The sequence below is a fragment of the Lepisosteus platostomus genome, chromosome 12, assembly GCF_059453375.1.
Source record: "Lepisosteus platostomus isolate fLepPlt1 chromosome 12, fLepPlt1.hap1, whole genome shotgun sequence".
In the NCBI taxonomy this organism is placed as follows: Eukaryota; Metazoa; Chordata; class Actinopteri; order Semionotiformes; family Lepisosteidae; genus Lepisosteus; species Lepisosteus platostomus.
This window is the reverse complement of record NC_142622.1, coordinates 3,564,233-3,590,385: the sequence shown is the minus strand read 5'-3', so window position 1 is coordinate 3,590,385 and position 26,153 is coordinate 3,564,233. Positions and strand designations below refer to the sequence as shown.

The following is a 26,153-nucleotide window of genomic DNA, read 5'->3' as shown; positions in this document are numbered from 1 at the left end:
ACTAAAAGCTGTAATGTGATCTTGACATCAGTAAGACTGTCTTTATCATTTTGACTAAATTTCACTCTTCTGAAACTAGGAACTCCTTTTTAACAAAATAATTTAATAACTTATTTGTTTTGTCTTAAGGTGGCAAGGACATTTTAAGGTTATTATTGTATGTAAATCAGATAGAAGATATAAATATTCATGTTGAGGTTGTCAGGCTCTATTGACAAACTTTCAGACTTGAGCTCTCTATTAAGCACAAAATATACTGTTTGTAAGAAGAGAAATCATTAAATTAGAATATATTTTTGCTGGTAATTAGAGACATTGTAAAGTATTGAATAACAAAAAAAAATATTGGAACCTGGCATGTTTTTATTTCAAATGCAGGAACAATAATAAAGCCAGAAAAAAATGAAGATTTTTAAAATACTTTTGGAGAAACGATACCCAGTTTGCTATTATTAGATTTGTAACTGAACGATACATATGTTCCCTTAAAAAGCAGCAGAACGCCAGCTACCTAAAAGGATAAGAGATGTATTTGAAAAACAAGTTGTCTCTTTAAAAACAATGGCACGAGAACCTAATTCTGTTGGGTTTTTTTTTTCTTTGTGTTTGTTTTTAGGTTCTGGTTGCTGTTTTTTTTTTACCCACTTTTTAACAAGTGTCCGTGAAGCTCTTCCAGCGTGCTCAGACTGCAGCTGCTCATTCACCCCGAATCACAGCGGCGCGCTCCGCCCTGCCTGCGCTCCCAGCCGCACTACGTCACCACTCCGTGCGGAGAACGTAGCACGCAGGCCGATGGGAAGAGGAGGTGTTTGTGTTGGTTCTTGTGGTCAAATTTGAACGTGAAATCTGATAAAGTGAGTGCTCTTCTTTTAAATTGCATTACTTCTGGTCTAGATGCAGCTTTTAAGCGTCGCTATTAAAAAAAATAGCCATGCCGGGCGACAAGCTAATATTTGGCGTGCTAGGGATTTTAATTGCACGGCTAGAGTATATTCGGAGGCCTGGCTTTGTTACAAGACATAGATTCCCCCTTTAGACAATTTGAAGGCTTTAGCGTATTTCTTTTACATTGCATGTTCCTGTTCCGAAGACGTTTGACTCAAACCAGTCACCGGATTGATTTGTTAAATAAGCACCGCTCTGTTTCCTGCTGGAGTGGGTGACTTGCTGGTGGACTCTCATTCAGACTGAATGTATTGTGTAGAGCCACGCTTTCACAGGGAACAATATTTTCCTATCTCGGATCTGTTTTTTAATTCACGATTTTCGTGAAGTTTCGTGTACATAAACATGCGTTAATATACGGAGGTAGTTTTGCAACCTTAGACAGAGTGATATTCGATTTAGTTTGAACTATTTCCCCCCGCGACAATGTACACCGTTGTGATCTGTGATTAATTACAATTAGGTTATTGTGCAGAGGTAGTAATATGGTATGAACTAGATAATTGCTTCTGGTATCTTTTGATTTTCCGATTTAATGATATCCCCTAAAAGTACCCAGGTAAAGAATTTCAGACCTATCGGTAGAACAGGAAGGCTGTAGGTAGTACTTTGATAATCATCAGAAGTGTTACCAAATGCAGTATTTTCTGATGTTTGAAGACCTAGAACAGTCGATATTGTTACGATACACACTTGTATTTGCAGTTTGCGAAATTGTTTTATATGTAAAATTCAGAGTTTTAGAAGAAAAGTCGTGTTTTGTTTCGCACTGTGAACTTGCATAAAAAATGCAAAAACCTATTTGTGTTAGCTGAGCATCATTTGTTTCGAAAGTTGTATTGTCTTGTCTCATAGATGTAAGGTTTCCACGGTTTGTTTTAAAATTATTCATATTAAAGTAACCTGCTGCGGTTCTTGCTGGGAAACGACACTTTATACAGTAGGTAAAACCTCTAACGCCTGGTTTTCTTTTTTGGCCTTGCTTTTTAAGATATATTTTCTCCCCGTTGTTCTATTTATTTTGTATTGAATTTATAATCCGTATTGGCGACATCTTACTGTTCTTTTCACAACGTAAGCTCTCCTTGCTGGAAAAGTTACTTTGCTTGTCCAGTACTGGAAGGAGCAGAAATAAAGCCGATTTTCTAACCTCTATTTGGAGTTTTGGTAAAATATTTCCTTTCATTTTTGACCAGAATTGCATGCTGAAACTATGTGGGCACGAGAAATTTTTTTTGAAAGCCCTACTCTTCCTCAGTGTAAGGATGCAGTATTGTTTGAACAGTAAGAGTGCAAAATAAATGTTATAACGGTAAGAAGGGAATATTTCTTAAAATGAAAAGCAGATATGAGCCTGGCGCTAGCTGGGAGGCTGTATAATCTCTGTGCTCTCTAATGATGTGGGCCCTCTGGCCGATGGGTTCAGGACTACTGCTAACTGATTGAGGAAACATGGAAGACAGTACATTGTTTGGGGTTCAAAGTCCATCTTACCACCTCACACGCAAAACCGTAAGGCAACGATATGATGTGTAAAGGTGCACACTTCATCCATGTGCCCTTGAGCCCCTCCACTGACTGTTCTGGGGTACCCAGGTTTAGAAGGCACGGGCCAGATAACCTCTGTACTTGACAGTCAGTTGTGTGGCTGATTTAGGCGGGGGGAACAACTTTAATTCCTCTGTTATAGTTATGGATTTTACATTTACATGGGAGTGAGTAAGTGTGTCCCACTTGTCATTGTGTGCTACAGATAACGTTAAAGTCAAGTGCATTGTTATACAACAAAAACAATAACATGGTCCTACCAACTGTGGACTATCTCATCTAAAGCCTTCTACCTGATGTTAAGGCAGTATGAAAGTATTTGTAATACCAAAGGTCTAGGTAATGCCTTGATAGTGGTGACTTACAATGCGATGTTGTCACAGTCTGCATACATAGGGTATGTGAGACCTTGCCTGGGTCATCTGACACGGCTTCATTTTTTAAAATTCAAAATGAACGTTTTTAATTTCATACCTAATCTGCTAGCTGGATGATAAAATCTCCGTTAAGTGCTACGAGCCCTTGTATCCACATGGGGAGGATGAAGTTCATATTGGCTCAATGGAGGAATGGCCCATTCCTCTCTGACATCACTGCGTTGAGGGCAGTGTTCATGCTGATCGGTAGAGTATTTAAATTATATATAAAAAATAAATGGATACCCAATGTAAGTGCGTTTAAAACTGAGACCAGAAAGCCCTTCTTCATACAAAGGATTGCGGTTGTCTGGTACAAGCTACACATCCGTTGTTTAAGGACGTACCCCGGCTTTATTCAAGAAACTTCTGAATGAGATCCTTGAATCAATTTGCTACTAACTGCCAGACAGGCTGGATGGGCCAATTGGCATTGTCTCATTTGTAACCTTTCTTATGTTCTGATGACCAGCATTTTTTTTGTATAAATATATAAGGTTTTTCATGTGACCTACTGTAAGTGACAGGTTCTTAATTGTTAAACGAGCAGGTGTTAAATAAATTCTAGACAATGCACCTTTGGTATCTGGGCACCTTTGTACCTCTTTAACAACTGAAAAGGGATAAGTTCTTGTAAATGCTGAATATATTTTTTCTCTTTAATAATTGCACCTTAATGAATTCTGACTTCTTATTGTTCACAGTGGAACGCGGTTCAAAGAGAAGACAAGTGAAGCCTTTGGCAGCTTCTCTGCTGGATGCTTTAGATTATGATAGCTCGGACGACAGTGATTTTGAAGTTGGTGATGCTTCAGGTAACTGCTATTAATGCATAACCATCTTTTTTTACAAGCTGAAAATTACTCTTGTCACCAAGTGGGCTATTTATTTTATCTAACCTTTTTTTAATTGTCACCAGTGAAATAATCTAAGGACCTAGCCAAGTTTAATTGTCATGCATTCAAAGAAATTGCATAGATGCATCAGGCTTTAATAATATTTTGGAGTTTCTTTGGAACACTTACATTACTAACTACATTAAACAAGGTTTGATTTAGTCACTGGAGACTAGAAAAAAACATTCATTCATAATAATTTATAAGTATGCTTGTAATTTTAAAAACAAATCTCTTAAAAACTTATTTTTGGGAGGAAAACAAAGTAGAATTTTAAATAATTTGGCTTAAATTCATGTTGTGCTCCATTTGGGCTTTTATGACACAAGGACGATAGCTATGCCTTTAGGGAAGGTTTGTTTTGCTTTATGTGCCTCTGGTGGTAATTTTATAGTTTATTTTTAAGACATTATTAAAATACTTGTGTAATAAAAAAAATTAACATCTTTTAGCTTCTTAATCAAAACTGAGTTCAGTTGTAGAATTTATTGTATGCTCTGATGGGAGATGTATCAACTTAAACCTTAACCTAAGTGTATATAATTCGTCTAAAACTGAACAATATAAATATAATAAGGGGTAAGAAGAGCAAGACTACCCAACACTTTCACAAACAGATATTGAGTTTTTTTTTTCTAAGAATCGTGCAGAGCATTAGTGTCAGAATTTGTAGACTTGCAGCACACATGTACATATTAATTATAATTAATCTAAGTGATATTTTGCTTTCTGTTAAAATAGCAGAACTGTGAACAGTATGCAGCATTTTAAGTAGATTTCCACTAAGCAGTATGCTGCACAAAATGTTTTTTTTCTTCCTCCTCCTATCTGAATTAGAGCCATAATCCTTCCTTTTTTATCACAGTGAGTTCTTTTAGGTATTTCTTCATAACCTTAGCAACAGTGAATTATCATGGATACATTTCTTTATTTTTATTTCTTTTTAGTTATTTTTTATATATTGTAATACAGAATGCACTGGTATATCTACTGATTTAATTGGGTATTGATAATGGAATTCTTTTTTTTCCTGTTTATTGCTTTCTGAATAAAAATGGAGTAGAAATTGGAATGGAAATGGTATTGATTTTTTTTCAGAATAGGAAGTATAGATACCTCAATCATATATTGATTGAAAGGCAACGGAATGGCAAAATAAATATTAAAAGGCTGTGCAACATAATCCTATTTTTTTTCTTATTTGATCAGGATTAATCAGATTGTTCAAAGTGTGGTTAACAAGGAAGCAAATGATTTTTGTGCTGTGTCTTGATGAAGTGTGACAAGTGCAGCTCTCTCTGGCCCTGCTGGGACTCGATCCCAGCCGCTGATGGGATCTGGGGATGCACAGCGCCCCTTGCTGGACAGTGGGTAACACCACCACGACAAAAGACAGGCTCCTCTGCAGTGGTGGAGTTTATACTGTCTAGGTTTCAGAAGAGGGTGATGTCACTCCCGTAACTTGTGCAGCGCGCTGAGCCCTTTCACAAGGGTGATGCCGGCCGAGTGCTCTCGAACCCTGGACTTTTCTTTGACATTGGGGTTGGGATGGTTATAATCTTAAACAATGTTGTGATTGTTCTTTCTAACCTCTTTTAGAAGGGAAAATTAAGTAAATTGATTAATAATCACTCTTTCAGTTTGAATAGCTTTACCATGCGCACAAATAATAAATAACCATCTCAGTGTAACTGTACCACAAAACCATATCCAGCTTCCTTACTTCATAATATACTAATCTGCACTAATATGTTCACAAGAAACTCACACAGTTCCACAAATCAAAATACGGTAGCAATCATCTAGTGTTTGTTTCCAGTGAATTCTTAAAAAGTTGTTGTATACATTATACATACAGTTGTTTCGAACATCAGCGCAAAGGGACCTTTCATTTGAGTGCCAGTAGTACCTCTATTCAAATTGGGTTCTTTGGTTCAGCTGCAGTGCTGAAGGAGATGAGAACATGTCAGATTCTTTGGGGCTTGTTATTCATATTCTGAGTCTGCATTCTTACCAGACTTGCCTAAAGACTTGCAGAGGAGAGCAGAAGTAGACTTTGCATTCCGATGGGACAGGAGTGGGAATGGTTTTCCTCACCTTTCCACTGTGACTTTATTGACCAGGCAACAGATGGAGACATGCTGAGCCGAAGAATCTCCTTCACAGTCACAAAATCTCTGTAACCTCTGTGGCTGAGGGTTTCTGCTTGAAAACAGGCAAATATCTGATAATGAGATTTAAGAACTCCTGCTAATCCACGCTCTCTTGAGTATCACTTGCAGTAGAGTAGTAAGACGAGGCCTTTACATCTGGGAAGGAAGGAAATGTCAGCATACTACTTTGGGAAATATTTTACTGCTGTTTTTGTTATTGCAACATTGCAAGATCCAAACTTTTTTTTCCTAACACTGTAAAGCTGTGTGTTTCATAAAAGAACATATCTGGCTTTTGAAAGAGGAGTAGATGCGTAAAAGTCCATATATCTTTGATCTTTCTTGTTATGAAATGAAACCATTTCCTTCTTCATTTTTCCTTAGATATTGCAAAAGCAAATTTCTGTGGCCCGTCATTTGTTTTTGGTATCAGCTGTGCAGCCTGTGAATTGGTTTTAAAGATGTATTGTGCTAAATCTGAATCCTGCTTGGATGAATATCTATAGAGAAGGCAGCAGTTGGACTCAAGCACAGCCCTTTGATTCACAGTTGATCATTATTACATCGACAGGGTCCGAAGGAAGTGCGAATGGAAGTGATGAGGATGGATCGAAGGAGAGCGCCGCCGGGTCGGAAAGCGACTCCGAAGCCAACGCTTCCGAGGACGAAGAGCCAGCTGGCGCGGACGAAGCTGGAGAGCCGGTTTCCGAAGAAAGCCCCAACGATGAAAAACCGAAGGGACAGTCTGTCGAAGCCGGAGAGAAAGACGAGGAGGGGGCCACCAGCGACGAAAAGCAAGCCGAGAGAAGCCCCGAGATGGACCCTGGCGCCGGCGCCAACCCTGGTGCCAGCGGGAGCGCGGAAGAGTCGGCCTCGGAGCCCAAGAAGTGGAATTTGCGTCGCAATCGCCCCATGCTGGACTTCACCACCATGGAGGACCTGAACGAGATGGACGACTACGACAGCGAAGACGACAATGACTGGCGGCCCACAGCCGGCAAGAGAAAGGGCAGATCCACAGCGCAGAAAGGGGGCAGCGAAGAGGAAGACGATGGCAGCGGGAGCGACGAAGACGAGGATAACGACGACGAGAACGAAGACGACAGCAGCAGTGGAAGCGAAGATGAAAATCCTAAGAAAACCAAAGGCCCCAAAACCCACAGTGCAGATGATGAAGAGCTGACCAACGACAGCTTGAGCTTGTCACATGGAAAAAACACAGAGGTAACAGACCTTGGTCTGGCTGTGATGATGGGCAGCAGTGTGGCGCAGTGGGTAAGATTTTGGATTCATAACCAGAAGGTTGTGGGTTCAAATCCCAGGTGAAGCTTCTTTAAGCAAACACCCTGCTTTATAAACGGCTGCAAATTTGTCACTCTGGATAAGCAAAAGTGACACAAATATCCTTAAAAACATTACTAGTACAACAGCTATTTGTTGAGCTCCTAAAAACGTTTTTTAGTTATTTTCTAGATGTTCACCATAATCTGTTCCAAATGGTTTTATTGTAATTGATAAAAATACTCAAATGGGAAAAAAATTGCTCTTTTGCCTTTTTAAAGCCTTTTATATTAAATCTGCTTAACATGCCTTGATAATTGTTGCATCTCATTGGTATATGGAGTACAGAATAGAATCTGGATTGGCAGAGTACAAGGAAAAACATATTTAGAGATTAAATGGAAAAACATAAAAATGCTGAAAACAAACAATCAGCACAGACTAATTAGAAATATTGTTTTTCTTTTTTTGTTTTTTCCCAAGCAAGAAGTTATTAGGCTGGTACTCCAGGCTGTTTTTTAACAAGTGTTTCTTTTTCCTCAAAATTGTAGGATTCCTTGCTGCTTGACAAAAGCCAGAACTGGAGCTCACAGAAGATGGATCATATTCTGATCTGCTGCGTTTGTTTAGGTGATAACAGTGAAGACGCTGATGAAATTATACAGTGTGACAACTGTGGAGTGACAGTGCATGAAGGTAACTATATCGGTGTTTGCCCTTCTTTTTCTTGTATTGATAAAGGAGTATTCAATTACTTGTCAGGACTAAAACAAAACTTCCTGAATTAAAGTGATTTGTCTAAGCACTTGTTTTGGTTGCATAAAGAAAATGTTGAAAATCTAAAAGTACCTCTTGGATTAAGAACAACATCTGACAAGTCTGTCATATTCAAATAAAGGTTGCAGAAAATGTACCAAAACAATGAAGCTCTCATTGCAAAATGAGTGAGCTATGTAAGGAGCTTAGTTTCTGGTGTACTTTTGTGCATTGTTACATGAAGATATTTTATTTTTCCATTTTCTTGTACTTCGACATTTTTTATTGTGATTCTGCTGGAGAGAAAGATTTGAATGTCACCCTCCAGAAGACCTCTTAATCATGTTTACTTGAATATTTTACCTAAAGTTAATATATTAGTCACAAATGTTATTTATAGTGGTAATTGTAATGGTCCTTAGTGGCACTCATCACGTTACAGAAGTTAGATCAACCCCTTGAAACCTAGGTGGAGTAGAATTTCCCCTCAGCAGGAGGCCAAATCTTGTGGCACAGCGCAGTTTGCCTCTGCCTAATAAGTGGCGCTGAGTCTGTCTGAACCCACGTGATCAAGCCCCATTGGGAATAGCTATAGCTGCTGTTTTTTCAGGGGTCATTACTGCTGTTTCTTAACTGATGTGCTAGTACCAACTGCGTTATACCTGAAGTGCTCTAAAGTTAGTAAGAAAATCGTGCCCTCATGTCTGTTTTGATTATTAACCTGTTTAAACAAAAGCTGTTTTCTATGGACATTAAATTATCTCTAACTTCACACAGTCTTCATTGGCTAGATATGTAATTCTGCTTCTGAAACTTAGTTTTACACTAAGTGTTTAACTAAATCTGTGATGTTAACCTTGACTGTCCTATAAATAACTGTTTTTTTTAGGGATGAGATGATAAATGTGCAAGTTTCTATTATAAATTTGAGCTGAAATATTTCACTGTAAGTAACTGAGGTGTGTGACACATCTATTTTCTTAGTATCGTGTTTTTGTAATTCAAAAAGTGTGAATCAGGACAGAAGCAGAAAATTGAACATATTTTTGAATTATTTTGTTGAACTATGTTTATAAAACATTTAACCGGGATAAATCCACATGGAGTATAACTAATAAGTTTTGAAGCTCTCAGTTTGCCTGGTACAAAGGTTGACATTGTGAAGAAAAAAATGAATTGATTAAAAAAGACTAGAAGAAAAACTAATACACTCTTTAAGTGGTGCAAGTAATACACTTGGTAGCTGCCCTTGAGAACTAAACACAAAATTAAATGGTTAAAAACTAGAGCATACAAGGGAGATTTAAGATAGCTTGAAAAATCTGATATGAGTAGGAAGATCATTCCACGGCCTGGCAGCTACAGAACAGAAAGCCTGGTCTCAGAGTGTTCGAAGCCTGGTTTTGGGAATGGGAAGAAGACTAGACTCCAAAGAGTGCAAATTACATGTACAGAGATTTACCAGTTCACAGCTTTGTTGTAGTAACTAGTTACTGTAGTAGATAATGATTAAATTAGGAATATGCTTGCTAGACTGTAGTTTATTGTTTGAAGATCATTAAACCATGGACATGGGTTAAGATGACATAGATTATAAATAGGGACTAGTATTAGAAGTAGCGATACGTAGTGTATAAAATTAAGTCACATTTAAATTTGCTTAACAGAGGGTTTAGGCTAGGGATCAATGCGATGTAATTAGTGGTGTACCGCAGGGATCTATACTAGGACCACTGTCTTCCTAAATTATATCAACGATCTAGACTATGAAATAGTTAAACTAGTCAAGTTCTCAGATGCTAACAAATGAGGAAGATTATCAAACACTGTAGAAGCACTGAATAAAATTTAAAAAGTTAATGAAACATGTGGCAGAAGACTTTTAATATAGACAAGTACAGAGTATTACATGCAGGTGGAAAACAACAAAGTACAGGTAAAAATGAAAAACGCTGAGCCTGGAGAGGTGTTTATGTTGACAACTCATTTACATCTTCTAGACAGTGTTAAGAAACAATTAAAAAGGCCAACAATGCCAATATATATGGTTAAAAGCATATAATTAAATCCAGTAATGTTATGTAATCTGTTAATATTGTATACAATTTTGGTCACCATGTTATATAAAGGATGTTGCTGCTCTAGAGTCTGCCTAGAAAAGAGAAACCAGATGCATTTTGGAGCTTAAGGGAATAATTTAAATTGACAGGAACTAAGCCTTTTTAGTCTTGAACACAGAAAACTACAAGACAACATGATAACATGGTACAAGGAGTCAAAATCCTCAAAGGTATTGACAAAGTTATTCCAGTGGATTACTTCAGAATAAACAGTAATTGGAGGACACGAGTGGGAAACCATGTGAACGTGTATTTAAATCCATCAACAGGAGAAGGGAATATGATTTCCTACAAAAAATGGCTGGATGAGATTCTTGGATTAATTAACTACCGAACGAGCTTGATGAACCAAATGGTTTCCTCTCATTTGTAACTGTCTTATGTTCTGAAGCTTAGTTGGCAAGAAGTTACGAGCTTCAGCAGGAGAAGAATTTAATTCTTGGTAGAGGCAGCGAAACACTATGTCTGTTTAAAGCACATGCTCTTAAGCAGTCTTCAGAAACATTTATATAATTTCTAGTATGAGTAATAGCTGGGCTCCATTTTCTTGGACAGCATAGTTCACAGACACATAGCTACAGTCATATATTACCTTTTCATATGTGTGTCCTTCAGCTTAGTAAGGAGCACCATTCACAATTTTTTATTGTCTTAAAATGTTAGTGGAATTCAGTTCTCTGAAGTTGTCAGGAGAGTCGGGATCTGAACTATTTGTTTGTTTTGCTTTTTTCTCAGAGGTTTTGTGTTGAGGTCTATTTTTGTTTTTACTTCTTACTTTCTTAAATCTCAAATTGTCAAATCAAGAGTGCTTTTTCATATTTTAAGGACATAATTTTCCTTTCCATGTTGTGTAGTAAAAAAACATGGAAAGCAAGGTTGGTACAGTTTAAGTAAGAAAATATATATACGATGTGAAAGTGCATAAGGCTTTCTTTTGTTAAGAATTACAAAGATAGCAAACCATCAGTTTGACTTGAGTTTGAATCTATTGAATAAGGTGACTGTAAGAGTCTGCTCTTACAAAAGTTTAAGCTTATATACTTCTGTAAGCATTTGAATCCTTACAAAGTACATGCTTATTAAAGCAGGCTTTTACTCCATACTCCAGACATCCAAGGGAGTTGAATTCTCCCTGCTGACTTAAAAAATGGGAGGTGAGTGCTGTTTTGGAGAATTTAAGATCTTATTATTATATTTTATAATAATCCTCTTACAGGCCATTAAGGATTGAAATAGCTACAGAGTACCTTGACCTGTATGTGTTTCAATTAAATTATTTAAGAGAAAAAACTGTTTTATTGTCTCTTGCTTAGCTGAGACTTCAAATTGTGTATATATATATTTGTCAATTTCTGGTACACTGCTCAGTTATGTACATTTATTCTTTTCATTAAAAAGGAGAGAGAAATGTTTGACTAACCTTCTCCATTCTATGCTGGCCAGAGATTAACAGAGAAGGGGATGCCTAGTTGAATTATCGTTGACAAAGTGCCAAGTGTGTATGATACTTTCTGTCATGACATCCTTCATTGTATTGCTACACTAAATCAGAGTGTAACCTTGAAACAGCAAGTGGCTTTGATGTACCAAAACAGCTTTGCAATGTCAGCCTTCTGAGTGACATAGAGAATGCTAAAGCCGCTCGATTACTCTGGTTTTACTATTATACAAGATAGGACCGTCTCAAGGAATGTGGCTAGCTTCTAGCTTATTTTCTGTTTTTCTTTTCAGTATTAATTCTTTTCAAATATTTTCAATTTGTTAGGGGTAGGTGGCACTATATGAAAATGGGATTTGAAGGTAGAAGGCCGTTTTTTTATCATTTTAAATGGTACCATCTACAGTATTTGTTTTTCTTGACTGTCAGGCCTACCTCTCATCAGGTGGCTCATGAGGCCTAAGCACATTGAAAAATCACCATTCAAGGAGACTTTTTCTAACAAACGTTTGCAGTCCACTGCAAAGAAAAGCGCAGGGTCAGCCATTTATATGGCACACCTGGAGCAGTTGGGATTAAGGGCCTTGCTCAGGGGCCCAACAGAGTAGGATTCCTCTTCCAGCCACAGGATTTGAACTGGCAACAGATCCTTAGCCACAGGGCCATCTTGCTTTCTAGCCTGTTCCTTTCTAGCATTCAGTTCAAAAGAGGTAATAAAAAGCCTACAGTATATGTTCAACAAATTACTGTTTAACATAATAATGTAATTACTGTTTATGGGTTGATTATTGCTTGTTTTTCTCATTTAACACATGGTCAATAACTGATTGGACAGATGCAATGGACATGTTAATAACTGGTGTACACACATCTACTGTGTTTGAAAGATAAATACATGGTAATAGCATAAACAGTTCAGGAAAGCTTCAAGTAGAAGCCTTTTTTTCTATTAAAGTCATGCAGTAAAGTCGGTGGAGTATAGGTAGTATGAGTTTAGTCAAGTAATGTACAGTTGATACGGAATGTGAGAACCTGACATACACTCAAGCCGCAGAAAGAAATTATTGTAAATTCTTGCAAAGAGTCATTTATCAGAATGGTCAGGTCTAGTAATATAAACTATGTGGAACACTATGTAAACCAGGAATGACTTTGTTGTTGTAGGTTTTGTCAAGCATATTAATATGAGCTACTGTGTAAAAAAAGCAAACACATAATGCAATAAATAGACTCCATTAATTTAAATAATAAGCTTAATATGTGGTTCACTGCAATGGAAAATTTCACCTCAAGTTCAAGAACATTAAATGCAGAACATTTTTCCCGTTAACTAACTACGCACATTTATTATAGCATTTAATTCACCCACTTGATAATGTGGGCCTCTGCTCCGGCAAAGTTACTGAACTCATAAAACAAGAAAAGAACAACTTCTTGTCCTTCATCTGCCTTACAAAAACTGAGAATTACCCCAAGTGTCTGTGTAAGCAGGTAGAGTATATTGTGCCAGCTAACCCCCAACCGAACAAGCAGCTGTTGCTCAACTTGCAATGATCCTGCCAGTAGCAAGACAATCAGAGAAACGAATTGCACTATGCTGTCCCAGTGAAAACTGAATGATGGAGCAGAACAGCTGATTTCACTGGGAAAGCTGAAAGAATTGTGTATTGCACACACTGTACTTTGTACATGTGAAGTGAAGGCTTACTGTAAAAAGAGTTGTTGGTTGGGGGTTAAGTCTCTCTTGCCTCTTCCCTGTTTGTAAACATTTCCACCAATGTATGTTTCACTCATATCAGTCCTACAGGGCAAGGGTATTTACATTTTTAAGAGTAAAGACAGTATTCTGACTGCGGCTGAAAAGCGAGACTAGGGTCTAGGTTTTGCATAGCTCTTTCAGTTTGTATTGCTGCTGACCAGGCGTTCAGGAGCTGGTGGTTGTGAGCCCCGCGAGGCTCCTGGGCTCTCTGAGAAACCGTGTTGCATGCTGCTTCTGGCCTTGCTCTTGCTCCTCTGGCAGGTTGCTTGGCTCTTTCTGGCAGTCCTTGTAGCAGAACGTGATGAATGGAGGTGGCCATGAATGTGCTAATGTGTAGTGCTTTACTTCTGATGTTCATGAAGTTTTTTTTTGCAAGGTTCGGTAGATTTTTTTAGGTCTCAATCTATCATTTTTCTTTCCTGTTTTGCATCATGACACCCAAGTGTCCCTTAATGTTACTGTGAAACTCATGTCTTTAGGATGATTTTGATTGACTGTTTAGGGTCATTCCAGGCAAAAAGGATTTTTCCAGGGCCATCTCAGGTTTTGCACACCCCTTTAGGTTATCTTTGATGTTTGTTAAGAATGGATGAATATACTGTACATCTTTTACATGTTAAAATATTCATTTGAATCGTTTGAAAAGATCATCAATACTTGTAACTTCAAGGAAGATGCAGAGTTAAAACAATTTCTAGGACATTGTTCATAATGGAAATACATTTCTACAGGTTTAAACAGCAATATTAATGCTATGACCCTTTCAAAATACATACCAGATATGTCACTAGAGATTTGAGAGCTGTCTCAGCAATGCTGGTTCTAATTCTCCCATCAACAAAAAAAAATGCCCATCACTTGGTATATGTTTGTACAACACTCTACAGTATCGAGCTAATGATGATTTGATGCATTGACGAAGACAGAATTTAAGCAGCTACTGGTGATACCTCCTCTTATCAACCTCTTAGACAACCATAGCTGGTATTGTTTGCAATCTTGCCCTCCCAAAATACCATCTTGGAGAGTGTGTCATATGCAAGGACAAACTAAAAGATTCACCCAAGCAGATTGAACCCGCATATGATTGATAGATATTGCCTACAAGCAGTAGGCATCAACTGACAGATCAATATTTCAGATTATCGGTCAAAAGTGCTGATGGATTTTTGATATAGTCTCATGAAAGTCTTTCAACTCTTCAAAAGGACGATTTTATTTTGCAAGCAAAATAATCCTTTAAATTGTTGAATATGTTGTCCTTGGTGATTTTTTTGAGAATTGCTCAGGATGCTGCACAAGGTTGTCATTGGGGGGGGGGGAAGGCACCAGGTGAATGATGATAGCAGTCTTAAGTTTGTCAGTGTCATTGTGATGTCAGACTGCAAGCAACATAACAGCGTGGCAGAGTACCTCGTTCTAAAGGTCCTACGTAGTCATGTTGCAGAACCGTGATATACGATCTTTGTCAGTTTGTGTAAATACAGTGACCACATCGTGCCATCAAGACAACTGCTCTATTCACTTTAAGAAAACAAAGACTCTACCTGGTGTGACATGCGTGTGCTCCACAGTGAAAAGAGTGGGAAGATTAAGCTTAAGAATGAGCTGAGGGAGGCAAACGCAATCCCAGCCAATTACGCCACACTAAACACATAATTTTGAGTATCAAAGATCACGTGCTTAGTGAAGGCATATTCACATATCTTAGAATTCACTTTTTTGGTGGCTGCTGTTGTTTCGGGGAAAAAAACAGCTTTTGAAGACATTGGATGGGCAATCATTTGGCTCTGTGCTAAAGGTTTTCTATAACACACCTGAAAAGGAAATAAGCTTCTTCCCACTTGCTCACTCAGTCCTCATATCCTAGAATTGATGACATTGTAATATTTGGGCACCAATTTGTAACGGTTGCAGATGTACCGTTTGTCAGAATATGACGTAGGCGAAGCCTCATGCGTTCAGTTCCTTCAAACGACAACAAATCTAATATGAGTTCTCAGAGATTCCAATAGAGCACCAGCTGGATAGCCTCCCTTTTGCCTTAAATGTTTTTTTTTTCTTTAGGTTAACCAAGGGGAATTATTGTTAGTGTGCTCAGAATCCTATTCAAGTTGTTACATTTCCTTAAATGTCCCCACACACACCTTTCATCATATAATTGGTCATAGCTCTTAAACTCTTCAGAGGCACATATAGACCTTCCAATTGAAGTGACACAAAACATTGTGTCCGTAATGTGTGGAGCTGAAGTTACGGTGTCTTCAAGGGAAGGCCAGGAATGGCTGTATCTCAAAATTATTGGAGATATTATTGTGAACATTTGCCTAAAATTCTGCCTCCACAGGACAGATGCTTACAATGAATTTCTGGAGCTTTTCAGGTGGTCATGCCAAAGTCAAGTCGGTTTCACAGAGAATAACTTACTTATTCAATTAAAAAAATAGCCCTAACAACTTCACAGATTATTGAAAAGAAATAATTATGATCTACATCATTTAACTTTGAATTGCTATCATCCCGTTTTCTTAACTAAATCTTCATAGTGACTGCTCCATAGTTCTGTCAAGCATTTTAAAACCAGAAGCAATATTGTGAAGACTATGCAAATTTATGATGGTCTCCCTTTTACCTTTTATCACCCTTCTAGTCATATTTTTTGTCACTGGAAGCCTCTTCAACTTCCTACGTGATGGGTGCCAGTTTTGTGCAGCTGTCTGGCTTGCACTTAATTTTGCAGAGCTGTGAAATTTCATATAGTCACTGAAGAGGCTCAGGGCTGTATTTAATGCCATGACTTTGTTGCGTGAGTTATGAGATGTCAGATTCAAGCTGCCACTTAACATCGCTCGCTGAGCTACAACAGATTGTTTTTGCAGCAGGGTAAGAATGGTGGTATATTCATGGAGATGATAAATCTCCAATTTTATAATCTTTGTTAGATGCACTGGCTGAGGTAGAATGACTTCTGTGTGGAATTCTTTTAGCCTTAAGCTTGTTAAAAAAATCAATAGCTAGTGCAAATGTCATTTTTAGCAACAGAGGATGGGTCATTCTTTCATTTCCAGGAATGACTTAGTTCTATTGAAGGGAGATAAATGAGGTTTTGTGGTACAGTACTGCTTGGTCAGCAGAGATGTCCTTTTTTGTTTGGAATCTGTTTTGTGACCTGACAGCCGGAGCTTGTATAAGTAGTATTTAAAATGTGATGTAGAAACTCTATGGACTAATTGCTGTAACACTAGCGATTGGAGAAGCATTCCCATTCAACCTGCTTGTACCGTTTGTACATATTGTTGTTTATCAGTTTTTTTACATATTTTTATTACCTGTGTTGTTGTCATTTACAAAATAACAATCCATTATTCTCCAACACTCCTCTTCTACCAACCCAACCCAGTTCAAGGTGCTATTCCCTCCCTGGCCAGCCCACAGAGACCCTAAAAGTCCCTATGAATTATCTTCATCTGCAAGAAATAAGTCCATATACCAGATAACGCTGCTCACCAGCAGTTTGTATGAGAGTTTCAGTAGGTTCTCTTTGAAGAATGGTGCCGTATCCCTCCTGTAGAATTCCAGATGCTGGTAGACTCTCTGCCACAGCTCATACAGGTCATAGTGGCCCCAACGTGGTCGTCCAGCACTCTGCTATGACTTTACGTTTGTGTTTCATCCATAAATGTCTTTGGGGGTCAAGGAGTGATGGACAGTGGCCTGTAAATGTATTGGGACAGCTAACTGTAAATTTGGATTTTCACCATGAACTCTAATAATCATTTATTGTGGAAAAAAAACACGACTGCCAAGTACAAATCCTAATTTTTTAAAGTGTTATATATCGGTGTATAAGTCTATGTATATATCTCAGTCCATGACACCCAGGCATCAGTCATTGACTCTAGAATATGGAATTTATAGTATTGAAGCAGAAAATCTCTTATTGTAGGGATAAAATACCAAGTACTAAGGTTAATAACTAATGAAAATGGTCTAGCGAAATCATAGAATATCTTAGGTAAAGTAATGCCTCATAATTAGCTCCTAATAAGCATTAAATTCTCCCAACAGTGATAGGAATAAACAGTCTGCAGAGTGAATGAGCAGCTGCTCTAAAAGTACCTTCTGGCAGATGGAACCTGTTAATTGTATGGAAAGTACATGCTGGTGTTACTTTAAGAAAAGCCTAGTTCACTTCTAATGTAGCCGAGGAATAGTGAATAAAAGAAAGATATGCTTAGGAAATCCCATTTGGTAAAAGCTACCCAGCCATGTTGTTGAAGGTAATACCCAGACTTTCAAGAAATGTCTGGAAAGATCTTCGGGTGCATCTAGCAGTCTCATGAGCTAGATTGGCTTGATAGCCTCCTCTTATTTGAGAGCTTTCTTATGTTCTTGTTTGATCAACATTTGTGGGAAGATTGTATCTTTAAGCTGTCTGCAGCAGTGGAAAGGGTATCTTATCTTATCTTGAGGCAAAGAGTCTTGAAGTCTTCTTATCAGGATGGTACAGCTATGGTGAAGAGAACATCAGAACGTTTTGGTGGAGTGACGTGTTATTCCACTTTGGTACAGTATCTGGCATCTGTGTGTTTTATTTGAGATGATTTGCTCCCTAAGTGTCTCTAGAATACTGAGATTAAGCGTGCAGAGAAAAAAAGGTGATATGACTTTTTTTCTGTAAATGTAAACTTATGTTCAGTACAACCAGTTGGTAAATCTAAATTTGTGTTGCCTTCCAGCTTCATGAGATATTAGGACATGGTCACTTGTATTTTGTAGACTTCTTTCTTGTACTGCAAGAAAAATTTGCTTTGGAAAGACTAATCTCACCTTTCCTTCTGTATGACACTTTTAATTACACCTAATATTACTTTATTATTAATACTGTAACTACTAAAGGTCCTTTTGCAGGGATTACACTGATATGTTGCCTCCTGTGCTGAGCGGTGAATTTCTGGATTCATGACCATTATTCCACGCAGAAGTGCTCTGGATCCTTCAGATCCTTTAATTTACACCTGTGAACTGTCCTCTTGAGTTCAAACTGTGGATTTTGATAGGTTTGAGGTCTGTATGTGGACTGTTGAGAATATTTATTTACATTGCCCAAGCAGGAAAATACCAAGAGATGCAATTGAATAAAGGGCCTGTACTCGTTCAGATGGTTGACCCATCTGTAACTATAGGGCTTAAATTTGACAGCAAAATGTATGACACTGGATGTTTACTTTTGCTGAACAGAAAATGAGGCACAACACAAGCTGTCTTTTTGTTATTATTTTGCTTTGCACTTTTAGTATATGGACTGCTACAGGTAGAGATTTTTCATGTCCTTCAAACAATTCTGATAACACATTATATATTTGGTCCTTTTGTTCTTTTAAATTTGTAGCCACATTATACTACCAAATAAAATGCTCGTGAGATTATCAATAGCTATATAGTCTGCATATAGACCACATGCTTATTCATGTTTGTTGCAGGAATTGTCTAATTGAGATGATTACCTTACTGAGATGTGGTGAGTAGTAAACATGTGGTTTATAAAGAAGCTGTATCTTGGTGCTGGAGGATTTACAGTAAATACACTGCAGAATTAGTTAAGAAAATCGCTAGTTATGACAAAAACCCATCCATGGTCAGGTCCACGAGCACATATGAGTCCTTATAAGACTGAATATCTGACAGTTTGCTGCCTCTCGGTATATAACATCCACTGCAGTTATTGCTCAATGCCGACAGGCAGTAAACAATTTCATTAACTGCCCTGGATGTTTGAGTTTGCGCTGATATTTGGAACATGCATGTATATGGAGAATGCCGGATGCTTTCCAGTGTTAGCTGTTCTCTGAATGATGCTCATTGTGATAATAAAAGGGTTTAGGACAGGCCATCCTGGATGCTTATACTGATCTTTATGTCTTCGATAGAGGAAGCCTCTAATGTATGGGAGCTGAAACCTAAGACCCATCATTTGATGATTTGCAGCAGCTGTTGTTCCCATTTTTGCTTTAATGGATGATAACTGTTATCTTCACTAAGCCATGACTTCCTTGGAGACAAAGGAATTGCGAAGATGGATTGACCTGTGAGATTGCCTGGTCGCAGCTCTATTAAAGACATCTGGGGTGCTCTTGAATGACATTGCACCCCGGCGGAGGCCTTCTGGCGTCATTCCACAGCTGATCGCCACCACAGGAGCAGGGCGGGGGGGAGTCAGATGAGAATGTACCACCCAGTGCCTCGGTTCCGGGCTTCAGTTGATGCCCGAAGTGACCATGCTCGGCCCTGTGGAGGGCTCCCTGGCTGCTGGTCTGCCAGGGTGCTGTACAGTTGCACACGTTTCGTAGGTGACGTTAACCAGATGTCGATATCGGTGGTCATTTTCATATCCACTGAGGATGATGCCGTCACAGAGGTTGTCATGAAATCAGGTGTTCATGGGATTTAGTGATTGTTTTGTTTTAAATCAGACGCAGAAACAGTACATTAGCTGTTAAGGATAATGATAGGACTGAAATTTGGAGGGATGGTATGCCGTGGCTATGCGAGACTATGAAAGTTGATGGTAGTAGTTCTCTGTCTCGTATAGCAGTGTTTCTGTGTAGTGATCAGAGTCATGAGATAACCATACAGATGGAGGCTGGTTACGAAGGGCCATTTTTCATTTTGTCCTTCTCCCACTCCCCTGTTGGGAAGCCACCTGCCCCTTCTTGCTGTGCTAGACCTGGAGTCTAAATGCTGGCAATGTTCAGGTCTCAGCCCAGCTGGCGATGATGAGATCTGATCTTATTATCTGGTGCACAGACATACAAATGTGTTTGGCCGTTCCATACTGGCTCATTTCCTTAAGCTTTTTTGCAGTTGTGCTATATCTTGCCTTTAAAATTCAGACTTTTCCTTCAAGAAAAAAAAGTAGAGGTATATTAACCATGGGTGCCACTTCATTGCAGTATTTCTGATGTTATTTGGTTACAAAATATTCCTCTCCAGGTGAAGCCAAGGTTAGCTTTGATTACTCTGATTAATAATGGTCAGTATGTCAGACATCATTAACAGCCTCGCATTGATTCTCTTACTGATTATCATGCTAGTGGTATTGATTTTACTTGGCAGCGAATGTTTTCGGCTGTCATGTTGTTTTTTTCCTGACGTGTGAATTGACTAAAATTGCATTCCTTTTTGACAAAAATTATCTCAGTACGTTTGTCTTAGTGTTGTCTCCTAAGCAAGTAATGTGTGTTTTTTACTGGGGGAATCAAAAACAAAACAATCATATTTTTAACTTTTCATTGATAGTACTGTGCAGCATCCCCACTCCAAAAGACGGTGAATAAGTATTGGATATATAAAGTAGTAACTTCACATTGTTCGTATGCCATGTGTTACCTTTTATCCACTTTATCAAAAAGTGTTATTTTATTTTGTAATTACTATCTAGGTTCAAGACTTTTCATTTTGCTTTGTAAATTTAGGTTCATACAGCTCATACTTTCAAAGTAGGTGAAAAACCAGACAACTATCTAAATTGGTGAGGTAAATGCGTTCCTGAAGGTTTTATTTCTTATTTCATGTATACTTTGTCTTTTTAAGAGCTTATAATAAGGATTTGTATTAACTTGCCCCTGTTGAACATTATGCTGATGGATTGTGCAGTTGTAGCTTCTTTTAAGAAACACTTAAGAGCTGTGTATGATGAAGTGACCCTTTTCTAAGACAGTAACTTTAAACAAGTGTCTTAAATCAGTTAACTTCTACCGTGCAAAGCTTTACATTTTACATGGTGCATTGGCGCCAGTGTTGCATGGCTTTAACAGAAGTCTGGATATGTCATTTTTTAATAAAAAAAATTCAAGCGCTAATGTGTCTCTATGGGTGAGTGCATTTGTGCCATGATCTTGTAACTGACTTGCAAGAGCAGCACACCCCCAACTGTGATGTCAGCACGGCTGACATATTGATTGCAGTGTGTCTGAAGAAAAATGTCTGGTACATATCAATGTGTGTGACACTAGCCCTTGGTACCGCACTTGCCAGCAAGTGCCCTTGGGTCCAGTTGCCATAAATTAAATGAGATACAAAGTTATAAATCTTACCAAACATTTTTCTTCTTCACTCTGTGACATTTTTGCTGTGTTCTGCCGTGACTAAACTCAACCATTTAATATCCACTTTATTGCCATATAGAATATAAATGTGCTTACAACACATTTTCCCCATGCTTGCAGTATTTTGTAGCCACTTTGCCTGCTTGACACGATGTTTCAGATGCTGAGACTGTGCAGTGTACTTTTTTTAAAAAAAACTGGGGGAAATGCAGTTGAACACTTTGGAAACAAACTGAGTGGATTTTGTATTTGGAGAAGGAAATAATAAGTGGAGTTGAGCATTTTTCTAAGAACATGAGAACATCTGATGTTATGTGATGGAAGCATTGTTTCTGTGTGTTCTGTCATGTAACTAAGACCATAGAAATATTGCAGAACCTTGTAGACATTTGTTTTTTAGTATAAAGTATGCTAATACTTTCTCATTAAGTATAAAGTAATGATGGTTTATTTTCATTGCCTTTAGTCATTGCTACACTGGGATGAATGACAGAGCAGTTTAGATTGGTGGGCCACAGGGCCCCCTCTCATTTGCAGCTTTTCTTTGTTCACACTGCACAAGACAAATGCCGTGATGCTTATTGGAATGATAATCTCATGACAGCCTCATTTCCAGTTTTCCTAATCTATTCAATTAAAACATTCTTTTCATTTTGCGGATGAAGTATGTTTGTCAATATTCATACTCACAAATTCCTGATTGCATCGACATCTTTTGTTGATAATATACAGATATACCAATGTTTAGCAATTTGGTGTCAGCCATGCCCTGTCTGAGCTCGGGTCTCCTGGTCTGTTTCAAAGCAATGGCTCTAGTACCTGGCTACTGAAAAGCTACCTAGTAAAGTCATCTGGTAGAATTACAGGAGTTTTTACAGACAGCCTCTAGGCAATAGTATCCGTATTACTCTTTTCAAGTTGGCTCTATAGTTTTTTTTAATATAATCGTTTATTATTTCTGTAAATTATGTAGTTCTCTTCCATATGTTGTATGTAGTATATACTATGTATCTATAGAAAACACATATGGCTATTACCATATGTCACGAAGGGCAAGAAAGGTCGAATATCCTTCTCTTGTTTGTAACCCACCTTACGTACATTTTAAATGTTGCCTGCCTTTTTAGTGTCCTTTGTTTAAATAAATCACACACATGAAGTAGCGCATTCATATAATCGATTGATTATAATGGCAGGATGTTTTTGCAATCTGTGATGTGAAATTATATTGTGGCTTCAGTAATTAGAGGCAGGTAGCTTTGCTTTAGGGAATAGTTTCTATTATACTTGAAATGATGGTTCAGCAAATATTTATGTTTTGTTAAAAGAGAATCTGAATTGTTGCTTTTCGCCCTTTGGAAAACTGTGATCTTGCCGTCACTCTGCTTACTTTGTAGATCAGTCTCCCTATTGTTATTGGGATTTAATGTAGTTTTCTGTGTTTTAAATAACCAGCTGTCATTTGTCTTTCTCTCTTGCTTTAAATTGGCATTCAGTTGTTTCCCATCTGTTTTAAGCTGTGACACATGGCTTTGTAAAATGTATTTTTTGCCCTTAAAGTCTGACAGTAATTCTTATCCTGTAACATCTAAAGGAAACATTCTAACAATGTCTTGAAAACTTTTCAAATGTACTTTGATTAAGTTTTCACAAAATATATATAATTGAATAGATCCACATTTGTTTGTTTTGGGAATTATAGGTAATAATAGTAACTTATAGAATTTAACCTGATTAAAAGACCATCATCTTTTCAAAACCTACCTAATTCTAACAGTTATTGCAGAAGATGGTTACAGTTTCTTTGTGTGATTATCATAATGCAGAAGTAGTCAAAATGGTTTTTCAGCTATTGAAAATCAATTGAAAATCTGTTTATTTCAATGCAAAGAGGCATTATAATTGAATGTGTTTTTTCTTCATTGATCATGAGAGCATAGCAGTTATGTGTCTTTGTAAAAATGTAGCACTTTGAAAGGAACAGGTATGTGCGGTGTCTCATAGACACGTTTAATGAAGAATCTGCTTGCTGGCGCAGATGAGTTTTTGCATTCATTCAGTCTTTGTTAGTGTGTTGCAGAATAATTAAGACATAGAATTTATAGCTGGAGTGGAATTTCACTAACATGACCACAGAACTCACAGTCATTTTTCAAGAAGAATCCTTTATGTTTAGTTTTTGTGTTTTTATATAGGCAGAAGTGTGTTGCAGTGGTTAGGGCTGGGTACTCTTAACTTTTGCGGGCTCGAGACCCAGGTGTATTTGTTGTACATAGTGTGATGTGCTTCTACTGAGTTCATGAAACACAGTGCTGATTTGATGAATTAAACTGATAGTAGATCATTATATCATTACTTTCAATACTCGCTTATCCAATTCAGTGTCACAGTAGCCTGGAGCCTGTCCTGGGAAGCATTGGGTGCAAGGTAGGATCTGAAAACAGATTGTATTCCATTTATGGTCCTATTACACTTGTTTCTCACCAGCATATATTACAGTAAATACAAGCCAAGATATTTACTCTCAGTTAAATGATCTCTCTGCAATATCTTTGAACTCCTTTCATTGTCCTGGTGTTCGTAGCTTGAAGCTTGAAACAAAATAATTTGTAGATGCAGTTGAGTGTTGGAATTTTGTTGAAACTGATGTTGAAATCTGCAATGGGCTGGCTTGATGTCCAGGGTCTAAAGGATTGTGAGACTGTGGAACAAGTTGCCTGGCTATGTTGTGGAAGCTGATGCCCTTGCTTCTTTGAAAAAATGGCTCAGTGAGTTCCTTGGCTTATATAGGTGCTAACTCCCCAGTTAACTAACCCAACCAACCAGATTGGCTTCTTTTTATTTCTAATTAACCTTATGCTCAATATACTTGTTAATTACTTTCAGACTTTGAGTACTTTTTAAATCCCGCTTTTGTTGTCCGTGATTCTGTGGCACTGGGGTTCATAATCTGGCAATTTCCCTTCTCTAACATTTTAATGTTTTAAACAATTAGCCAGTACCTACAGTACTGTTTTTCCTATTGTCATTTTGTTTGCTGTGGTTTACTTTTGTGTGGTAAAGTTGTACCGAGGCTGCTCGTGAAATAGAATAATAGCAATGAAAAAAAGGTTAAGGCTTCAGTGGCATTTTTCCTCATCAATCATAAAGAGTTGTAGATCAAGGTGTAATTATATTTTTATAGCGGCAAAGAATCAGTCATTAATTTAATTTAACTTATAAAGCCAAGGAAGAGATAGGCAGCAAAATGTGTCAGAATAATATATTGCACATATAAAACTTACATGAGCTTTGTATCACTGAAACGTCATCCCAAAGCCTACATTTACTTGTCAGATTTTTCTAGTTGTATTACAGCTCTTAACACTTAATGTGTGACCTTTATCATTTGTAACAGTAATGCCAGAGACCTTTTATTATTAAATCTTGATAAAGTTAAAAGTATTTTCCTGATTGCTCTACATTTTTCCCTCTTTCTTAAACTGCTGTCACAACTGACAAGGATAATCTTCACTCTTGGGATTATAAAGTTATCCCGCCGTCATCATTTTTGTCAGCTTAGTTTATATTAGCAAACACCCTGTAGCTAAGCGTTTGGGGCTTTGTATTTCGGATCATAAAGAACATGGGAAATCATACTGTACCGTTAAACCTAAAGTAGGTTAAGGACCATGACAATCAATTACTTTGGCAGCACCATGGTCTAAACTGAGATCAGAATAAAGTCCATATTTTGTTAAATTGAGGGGCTATGCTGAATTGTGTTTCTGTTACCCAGTACTTTTACAATACAGGCCTTTTTAGTTTTTTAAGATTTGATAAGCGTTCCAAAAAATATGGATGGAGATTTAATGAACTGACCTTCATAGTTGTTTTTTTTGTCTCGCTGATTATAAGAAACTGATCATGTTTTAAGGTTTGGCTTAATGCTGAAATAAAAATGAAAAACAACAGAGGGAACAAGGGCAGTTGTGTTTTTGTAATTAGATCAAAAACATGTTTTAAATGTAGTTATGATAGGTTTTAGCAAACAACTTTTTTTGCTCTTACCTTTTTTGATTACTATACAGTATATGCTTTTCACATATTAATACTCCATGGGGGGGAATGCTCAAACTGAAGTGATGTAATTATTGAAGTACCACAAGGAACTGTATTGGGTCCACTGCTCTTTTTAATATCTATATTACTCCTTTATATTTAAGTACAAGCTCAAGTTTCTAAAGTATCCTATAGACAGTTTATACCAAAATATCACATTTGATATCAGTACCAATGAATGGGTTGTGGGAATCTGAACACGTTATTCCTCCATGTTGTGCAAGTTGATGCACTGGGATTTTTCAAGCTGCAGTTGGACAAGGTCATTGGATCACTTAGATGCGAAGCAAGCTTGAGGGATCATAACCTTGTTCATAACCTTTCTTATGTACTTATTCCAATCAGAGGAATAGGAATTGGGCAGGGTTATAATATCCTGATAACTTGACTTGATCCAATAACTTGACACAATCATGCTTTTCATTCCTCATTATCTCAATACTCTCCTTTATTGGTTAGAATTTACACACTTTTCTGGGGGCTCTGTGTCACAAACAACACGCCAGTAACTCAATCTACATTGAAGTGAAAAAGTAGTGAATTACACTAGAGTTTGATCTTTTGACAATCTTTTGGCGATCTCATTTTAGCCAGAGGATTAGCCAGTGCACTGTGGTTAGCATTCTTACTGT

At 37.6% G+C, this 26,153-nt stretch overlaps 1 protein-coding gene across 2 annotated transcripts in view; it reads left to right on the top strand.

Moving 5' to 3' along the window:
• The first annotated feature begins 695 nt into the window (after positions 1-695).
• The window catches only part of phf14 (PHD finger protein 14), a 114,459-nt gene continuing 89,001 nt past the window's right edge, over positions 696-26,153 (top strand). For both annotated transcript variants that reach the window (XM_088600466.1, XM_088600465.1), the window contains exons 1-4: positions 696-854; positions 3,614-3,724; positions 6,530-7,182; positions 7,791-7,935. In XM_088600466.1, coding sequence (XP_088456592.1) covers position 854; positions 3,614-3,724; positions 6,530-7,182; positions 7,791-7,935 — 910 coding nt within the window. In that variant the 5' untranslated portion in view covers positions 696-853. The remainder of the gene's footprint in view (positions 855-3,613; positions 3,725-6,529; positions 7,183-7,790; positions 7,936-26,153) is intronic.